The sequence below is a fragment of the Macrosteles quadrilineatus genome, unplaced genomic scaffold, assembly GCF_028750875.1.
Source record: "Macrosteles quadrilineatus isolate MER2022 unplaced genomic scaffold, UCM_ALF_1.0 Scaffold_4__1_contigs__length_99947679, whole genome shotgun sequence".
Taxonomy (NCBI): Eukaryota; Metazoa; Arthropoda; class Insecta; order Hemiptera; family Cicadellidae; genus Macrosteles; species Macrosteles quadrilineatus.
The window spans coordinates 92,186,131-92,195,448 of NW_026542597.1; the positions used below are offsets into that span (position 1 = coordinate 92,186,131).

The 9,318-nt window shown below is 39.2% G+C and overlaps 1 protein-coding gene across 1 annotated transcript; it reads left to right on the forward strand.

Moving 5' to 3' along the window:
- The first annotated feature begins 778 nt into the window (after window positions 1–778).
- Window positions 779–6,745, forward strand: LOC128992646 (uncharacterized). The gene is made up of 8 exons (XM_054416332.1): window positions 779–977; window positions 1,330–1,472; window positions 1,871–2,027; window positions 2,808–3,551; window positions 4,338–4,766; window positions 5,426–5,587; window positions 5,895–6,053; window positions 6,576–6,745. Exons 4-8 carry the CDS (start codon window positions 3,071–3,073, stop codon window positions 6,716–6,718), a joined length of 1,374 nt encoding a protein of 457 aa, XP_054272307.1. The 5' UTR covers window positions 779–977; window positions 1,330–1,472; window positions 1,871–2,027; window positions 2,808–3,070; the 3' UTR covers window positions 6,719–6,745.
- The last annotated feature ends 2,573 nt before the right edge of the window (window positions 6,746–9,318 follow it).

The following is a 9,318-nucleotide window of genomic DNA, read 5'->3' on the forward strand; positions in this document are numbered from 1 at the left end:
AAGTCGAAAGTAAACAGTTAGAAAGGACAGTTACTTTGAGTAGTGAATCTTCACCCGCCCAGGATGACAGGTAATCTTTAGCTATTTATAATTGTACAAAATACAGAAATGGTAGTTGGTATATATACCACTAGGCTAGTAACGCACACTTCTTGTATTCATTCAGAAAATACAGAGAAGTTAGGTTCAGAGGACACTGCTTATGGCGTCACCTTACGCTTTCAGCTCTAATATATTCTGCGTGCGCTAGTGGAAATATACTTGTTACGAGGAAGGAAGAACCCTTAATGGTGCCGGTGAGCACTGAACGGAAGTTCTTATCGCACAGGGCACAGTCTTCCTCCAGCGCCAGCGTAGCAATGATGGCGAGGAGAGAAAGGAGTATGAGAAAGGTTAGAAGTGGCACTAGGCACCAGAGACTAGTGCTAGACACCACTTAAGCGCACCATTCAATGTTTCCTCTATATCTTAGTTCTCTTTGAAGCAAACCATATTTTACTGGCAACCCCAAAAGCTTCATTCTCTACAACACTGTGGTGGCTATAATTCCTTGAGTGTGAATACCAATTTTTCTTTTCGGTCATATACATGCCTACCTTTTATTTATCAAATCGGGTTGATTCATTAGATATACTTTAGAAATACTTATGAATAAGATATTTTTGCTATAACTTACTCAAACTTAAAAATGCTAGTCAGTATATTGCAAACAGTTTTGTAATATGAAAGGTATTTTGCTGCATACAAATTTGAATTCATAGTTGTTCATTGACAGTTCTGTCGTCAGACATGTCAAGCAAGAAGGGTTGCTGCCACAGGGGCCACGGAAGTACTGGGAGATCTCAGCCCACTGCAATACCGTACGACTTCCTCAGTCGAAGCCGGATATATCCTTTGACAATCCTTCGAGCAACTACCACTACCAGCTACTGACCAGCGCTGCACCTAATAGACAAGAGGCAAAACTCATAACACAGGTGAGTATCGGAGTACCTATCAATAAAAATATTTGTCGATTATTTCTAATGTAAACCAGTTTTTTACGTCCCACCTTTGCATCCGGAGACTAAGAGGGTAGCGGCGTCATTGCATGGCTGGAAGACATAGTGATTTGCAGGATTTGAGACCTCGGGGACTGAAGTACTACGCTCTACCATAGACCAGCTTGCTCCCGAGTGAAAACCAGGCCCCACATTGATGGGAGGCAAGAAAACACTCTGAATTTGAAGCCTGTATTGTAGAATACCTACTATAGTTAAATAGTTCTAAAATACACTTTTCTGTCATACCCTTTGATAAATTTGCTTAAAATTCAACTTCTCATTTTAGGCGCAGCTTCAGGGTTTAGCCAGACTGAATCGATCAAAGTTGCATGTGAGAAATTTTGTTTTCCCCGTCCAACTCATGAAAATGAAGCACATGGACCCCCAATCGAGGCAGAAAATAATTGAAGAACTTTGCAAGTACTTTAGGTAAGCAAATAAGAGTAAACAAAGAAAGTGGTTGATAATCAATATTTAATTTAATTAATAGCTGCCCACATACTTGCTAGTAGTATCATCTAATAACCTAAGTTATAGCCTCTTCAGCTGCATAGTAGTCAGCAGTTTTAATTTACGATGTTTGTGTATCTGTGCTATTTGAGACCTAGTATCCAGTTCTTCTTTCTCTTTCCACATACGCAATAACTCTAAAATAATGTCAAATTTGAAATTGCTAAAATAAGTAAAAAACCAAATCCATGTGTTTTATTTTGAACCAGATCAACACAACCCTTTGGTTTTGGCACACAAACATCTTAACCCTTCGATGTTTATTTGACGGCTTATCTGATAGTAGTACAGAATTAATCACTGAGATCAGTTTGCAGCGAGGACTGTACAACATCGTGCTGGAGCAGGCAGAATTGAAGTTCCAAGACTTGTGCTGCCTCCTGGTGGCCATCGCAGGGAGTTGCAGAGTCAAGTCTCTGTACCTATGGCATGTCCTCAACACCTGCGAAAAACCTTTCAAGGGACCTCTACAAAGTAAGCTGGCATAAGTCAAGTAATATATTTGACTAGTGAGATATGAGATGAGTTATAGAAAGATCACCTAGGCCCCTATTACTAAAATGAAAATTCAATTTAAATGAATCTTTTACTTACCTTCAATAACAAGGGAGTTAAAAGCGGTTTGCCGATTAACGTTTTTCGCAACTTTGCACCCCCATCCCTAAGTTGTTCACCACCCCTGGACGCGACGACATGGGTTTTTGAAACACTCACCTAGGCCCCCATTACCAAAATCTCTTGACTCTTTTCATACATACTTAACTAACTGCACCTAGCGCCTGTACTAATATGGATAACAGGCAGGTTAGTCCTAAAGCCTGGTTTACACGGGTAGTGTAGAGTTTATAGTAGAGCTATTTTCTTGTCCATTCTACCAATTTTAAGCAAGCGACTGTTCACACATAGTAGAGTGTTGATGATAGTTTGTGAACTGTACGTGTCTCCTCCTCCATTCCCAAAATGAGTGTTCAAAACCAGTTACAAGACAGGGTCACTCTACTAGAAACTCTACTCTACTGCCGACGGATCACATTTATACAAGTATGCCACATTTTGCTAATAACTCTACTCTACCACCTACTATCTACTATACTAGCTACTAGGCGCTAGTGGGTGTTTACACGGGTAGACTTACTCTACTAGAAATTCTACTCTACCCACAACCCTACCCGTGTAAACCAGGCTTTAAGTTTATAATTTGGTAGTGTAGGAGCCTCAACAATTTTCTTTAATCACAGAAAATACCTTTTCCAGGTGATATAGTCCTAGATGACCTTCCACGGGTTCCATATACTTACAACCCTGGAGGCAGAAAATACCTGAGAGAACTCGGAAAGGCAAAAGTACACAAACTAGAGAGAGAAATCTCAAAAGAAACAAAAAAAGTTGTAATAAGCGATGAAAGTCTAACTAAGAAATCTGACTTGAGGAAAGTTCCAAGTTATACAAATAAATCTGGAGAATCCTCCTATAATCTTAGAGTTCAGCAGTCACCCAATGTTGATTCACATGACTTTATGGTACAGACACATTCTAGAGTCGATTCAAACAACCTTTTTACTCAACATCAAAAAGAGGGTATGAAAAATAAATCAACATCAAATCGCTCTGTAAGCTACGCAGATCAGAATACATTTTCACAAACAGAAAGTTACAACAGTCAGACTACCGGACTTTATTCAGATAACATTTTAAAGCAAAACGTTAATGAAAATAAAAGTGTAAACAATAGTTTAAAATTAAATCAATCCATAAGCTTTGCACAACAGAGCACTTCACAGCAAGAAAGCTACCACAGTCAGTCTACTAAATTTAACATGGTTAAGTTTTCAACTCAGCATTATATCGTGGAACACTTGCTCAAACGAATCCTCACTCAAACATCTGGAGAACCTTTTGATCTGGTGGAAAAAGAATTGGTCCACTCAGTTTCTAGTGTGTATGAAGATCACGTTTTCTCCCAAGCTGATGCAGGGGTGCAATGTCAGATGTCACTAAGTAAGTAGGGAACTATTTATTTCCTACATTTTGTGCTTAAAAACTACTGGATTAAAAGGATTTATACTCTGATAATGTAGAAACATGCTTTACCCATACTTTGCAACAGGATAAAAAAGAATTATGTGGTTCAATTATGTTAAATCTGACTTGCTAACAGTTACCTACCAGAGATAAATAAGATACAGAGGAAACACTCATGGTACACTTAAGTGGTGTCTTAGTGCCAGTGCTGGTGTCTAGGACAAATAATCCCCTTCACCCCCCTTGTCAACATGTATTTCAACCCTCAGGGTGGAAGTGTGGACCCTGTGCCCCGTGTAATAGGAATTTCCGCACAGTTCGGGCTCCTACTCGCTCGTCACAAGTATTTTTCCGCTCCAACATACCATAGATGAAAGCCTGTGGTTGTCCAATAAACATGTATCCTCTGTATCTTCAGGGCCTCGTTAAGGGTCAGAGGAGCCCTGGGCAAACCAAAAAGCAGTGCCCCCCTTTTTACCTAGTGGGGGCAGGCGGTGGTTGTGGGGCACTTGGTAGGCGCCCCCAAACCTCCAGTGCCCCCGGGCATATGCCCAGTCTGCCCGTTTATAAAAGTGGGCCTGTGTATCTTGCTTCTTTGTGCAGTTATACACTCAGCATTGTTTTGGGAAGCAAAACTCAAAATTGCACCTAACATTAAAGTGTAGTTTTTGTTTTTCAATTCTAATACTTCAAATTCATTTGGGAGTCTGAAAAAATTACTAACTACATTAACAAGTTCAATAACTCTACCTTTGTTTTCAGACTCGAAAGAAACCGTCTCATTAGACGCAACTTCTGCGCACCATTCAACCACAAATGAATCTCATCTTAACGCAGGGAAAACTCCTCTACTTGGATTTTGCAAAAGCTATTTAAAGTTTTATGAAAACACCGAAATAGATGTTGACGTTTTGCGGGACATGTACATGATTTCACTGAACAACCTCACTCATCTGACCCAACTCGCCATCAACTACAGTTTGCTAGCCGATGGAACGGGGGATGCCTTGTTGTCTGTGGGGAGCATAGCAAAGGGAAGGTTGAAACATCTCAAGCTGCTGTGCGAACCAGAAGACATCCCTTCTCCGACTCATCAGCTGTATGAGGCCGAAGCCCTTCAAGCTATTCCAGATTTGGTGTGGCACTATGTTAGAGAAAAGTGCCCAGATTTGGAGGTCCACGTTGTCTGCGGTAATGTAGTTTTGTATGGTTTGAATTTTAATATCTGTTGTGTCATAGAGAAAGGTTTGCAGATTTGAATGTCCGCATTGTATTTTCTTAAATAGTCCTGGCTAAGGACTAGCTGATCTTAGACAAAAATTAAGCTATAATCTGATCCATTCAACACCCACCCTTCAGTAATATTTACCTTAAAATACTCACCCTGTTGTATTGTAGTAGTTCAAATCTAATGCAGTCATTGAGTGTTTTACACAAATGAAACATTCTAGAAATACACATACATAGAAATACATTGTAGCACTTTCTGCATTCAATGAATCTTAGCTGACATAAAAACATGTTGATGAAGTAGTAGTAGAAAAAAAGCAAATACTGAGCTGGTGTTTGGGCTTAGATTTGAAACCATATTGATAGTTAAATATGTCATGTTTACTATACTTATAAGCAGTGCTCGATTTTTGGAGGAACACGGCAAAAGGGATGTTCTGGTACCACCTCTTTCCAATGAATTGAAATGTTGGCATGAATAGGTACAAATCACATTAAATAGGTTACAGTTCTGGCACTTCGTCTTTTACAAATCAAGCACTGCTTAAAAGTGTCATTCTTTTGTTATGATTTGCTTTAGTAACTGAGAAAAACACACCAACTATTCACCGACTTTTCAGTGTCGATGAGTGCTTACGATGTTACAAAACGTTTTGTTACCCGGTCCATGCCACTGAGCAGCTTTTGTATGGAAAACGGATTTTGCCCTACATCAGCAGTTCCTGAGCTCACCATCTTTTGCACCCTGAAATGTTTGTGGCTGGACCATGCAGAGACATTAGGTATGGTATTTAATTTTTCTTTATTTAATGTTCATATCGGTCCACATGATTTTTTTATGAAAGGACTTTTTATGAGAAATCAGTCCAAACCTCTGACAACTTTGTAGACATGGTGGGAATTGAGTCCTCTCTTGCAAAGTCCGAGACACTATAACTACCAAGCTTCAGTATTAACACACACAAGATTTTATTAACACTAGGTTTTAAAGGCTGTTTGGAATTTTATAGCTTCACATCATTTAGATGTTATCACAGTAGGCTACTGCGGAATTCATTATTGTCTTTCTCATTCAATTGCTTTTTTTAGAACATGTAAACCTTACTCTGTGGCACTCTACTGGAAGAATAGACTCGTCTCTTGTCGAGTTATTAAAGAGAACAAGACTGTCCAGTTTTGCTTATCATGGCCCCTTGCAGAAGAAGAAATCCGTTAACGAAATGTGTGATGCTGCTTTAAACTCCTCCAGTAAGTCTTTTAAACATCCATTCCAATGCCATAAGACATAGAAGCATTGACATTGTTTATTTGTGACTCACAGATTCACTTTTATTTTTAAATGAAAAAAGATTCTGTCAGTGGATGAGCTTTTCTAGTTCAATAGCAGGACTGCACAAAGTTCATTATAATTGTTACCTTTATATTTTGTTGTTTGTCTACGCCCAATAGTATTTTTTAACAGTTTTTGCAAGTCCAAAAAATCTGGTTTTTGTTACTGTCTAAGTTAGATATAGCATCATTAATTGATAGTCCAATGACAAATGGAATCTGAGTTTTGTAATTCAAACTTGTAGTTAAAATTTAAACTGTACATAATTTCAGACAATGTGCATCAGTGATAAGTTGATCTAAAACATGTTCAAGTATATCTAAATCACAGTTATATGGCAATGTTTCTAAATTTTAAAATCTACGCTGTAGCATCTGGTTGAAATTTTGGAAAGTTTCAATATGATTTGTTGACTTACGTACCTACATTATTTTTTTCAGAAATGAAGAGCTTCAAGTTAATGATTCAAGGTGATCCATGTTTCCCTTCCAATGCCAAACAGGCAAGCAGTCACATTTACAATCAATACATTCATCGATTCCAAGATAAATCCATCGAATTTACATTAGGAACATTCAGTTAGTGATATATATATGTCTGAAACATTTACAAACATTGTATTATTGCATAATAAATATATATTTATAGGCTAAATGTTCTGTAAGCGATTTAATTTAAAAATATACTTTAACCCCTATGCCCTATGTGAACATTTCATTTTTACAGCTAAAAAGGGTGTACACAAACTTTCTATATAACTTAAAAGGTCGGTACAGAGTTAATGTACACTCTGTATGTATAAATTATTAATAAACCTAGTTTTTTCAACCGTTTGTGATAGAATAGATAATAGATGTGCAAAAATAAAAGTCTCAAAATATTTAACTCCACTCCTCATTTTCTACCAAAGTTATTAGCATTAATTTTAAACAAGTTTATGTCACACAGGATTTCTCAGTACTAGCTAAGAACCGAGGTCCGGAAGGTTACTACACTTTCCTTTGTATGTTTCCATTCGGTGGCGGTTTTAGGACCTTGTCAAGGGGGGGGGGGGCTACCGGGAATAGACAATATACAATAGACAAACTTTTTATTGAAATATTCCTAGAGAACATTCATGCGTCAGGTACAACTATTACAGTCATTTGCAATTACAATTAGCATTTTATTTTTTTTTTATACTAGCTTATTGTTTAGGAATTCATCCTCTGAGTAGAACGGCCGGTCCATAAGCCATGTTTTCAGGTGCTTCTTGAACAGATTCAGAACCATGGGGCTAAGAACCTAGGAAAGACAATAACGGACCCATTGGACAACATTTTCTCGAGCAAGAGCAAGGTTCGTACTATGGTCACAATCTTCTATCAGCACTTCAGATTAGGTAAAGGATTTAGGAACTTCACTAGATTGACTTCTAAAGATTTTGAACTTTTGCTGGGCTTTGTTGAACCTAACATTTCAAACTTGAAGAGATGAACAATTCAATAAAATGTCATATAATAATATATGAATTATTTATTGAAAACTAATTCCAAAACGTTCAAGAAACTCAATCCAGCTCTTTTAAAACCGCCCAAAAATCGTCATATTACCGCATTGCAGTCCAACTAAATGGCCTGAATGTTGAACACCTTCGGCTTGTATCCAGTCTTCTGTCTCCAGACACGTCCACACATGCAGACTTGAGACAAAACTTTTGTCTCTTGTCTCCGTGTTTCCCATTCGAACGGGAAACAGAAAACACTGTATAACAGAAAACTCCAGATACACCAAAATTTGTCTGTTAACAGTCGGCGGACAGTCTGCAGACAGTCGGCCGACTTACTGGAAACATCGCTGGAGACAAATAACACCAGAGACAGTCGGCAGACAATGTTTCCGCAGACAAATCGCCATGTGTGGATGACGTTTTATATAATCAAGAAGAGTTTTAGTTTGTTATATTATATAGAGGCAAGTTGATTTCATCAATAGTTTAAGTTTAACTTATCGGGCCTGGTGACGGAACCAACCGACGATGAGTCATTCGGTCAAAGTCCAATAGGCTGACTAGCTGATTGAGAAGACACGGAGACGGAAGACGGAACGATATTCGACGTTATGAACTCGGTGAGTAGGCCTACAGTAAAGTCAACTCGTCTGCTTTGTATCTTTACAGTAGCATAGTCTGCCAGTGTCTTGTACTTGTCCGGTTCTGTTCATTTCCAACGTCCGAGTACGTCATAAAACTCAAAGCATTGAAAATAAAAAATGCTATATAGGTACACAATTTGGGGGAGTGTGGTGAGATATGTTGGGTGATGTTTTTAGCGTGGCCATTGAATAGATTATTTTATTGACTACATCAGTGATGCAGTCAATCTCTGTAGTTACCGGTACTATATCTCTACCGTCTTACGTCTCACCTATAAAGGTGAGCCCCTCCGTCCTCCGGGTACTCCCACCAGCTACCACACGTTACATGTTCGGTACAACAATATCTCAACCTCTGTCCCTACTCATTCTGAAAGACACCAACGCTCAACCAGCCCTTCTATTATTCGTTGGATCCCAGTATTCCACAAACCCACTCATCCTCGAACTATCACAGGATCCAACTCTATTCACACCGCGGCAGGACCTCTTTACCATAGTTTTAGTCAACAACAGCAACCCTGACTGCCTTGATTAATTCAACTGATTACTCAGTTGGTGCAGGACAGGTCGTCAATGTCTACCAGGCCGCGACCAGGAGTTAAAGGTTGCCGTGCGCAGGCATTAATGCGTTGGTCAATTATGCAAAATAGCCACTGATTATCCCACTACCAGCTCCGGGACCGCATACTGGAGGACCGATGGAGGGAGGGCCATGCCTTCCCCCGGGCCAGGCTGCACTAGCAACGCTCAATACCATTTGCGCAGCGCAGACCACCATGGGACAAGTACAACCATAACGTCCTGTATTAGAAAAGGCTATGGCCATGGAACAGCACGTCGCCGCTGGACTACTCTCACCCGACTGCCAACTCTTCAGGGCCGGGATGGACAACGACGTTGTATTTGTTCCCTCTGTCATGTGGCTTTTCAGTGCTCCTTGTATAAATAAATATTTAACTTACAGCCATTCAGCGGGATAATCAGTGGACATTTAACATAGTAACCACACGTTAACGAGAAGGCAAAGTAGTTTTTGTTCACTTAGAT

Bases quoted from the DNA above. Each gene is read 5' to 3' on its own strand.
- LOC128992646 (XM_054416332.1), top strand. From the start codon at position 3,071: ATGGTACAGACACATTCTAGAGTCGATTCAAACAACCTTTTTACTCAA. The intron at 3,552-4,337 runs GTAAGTAGGGAA...CTTTGTTTTCAG, and splicing joins GCAATGTCAGATGTCACTAA to ACTCGAAAGAAACCGTCTCA. The intron at 4,767-5,425 runs GTAATGTAGTTT...CCGACTTTTCAG, and splicing joins GGAGGTCCACGTTGTCTGCG to TGTCGATGAGTGCTTACGAT.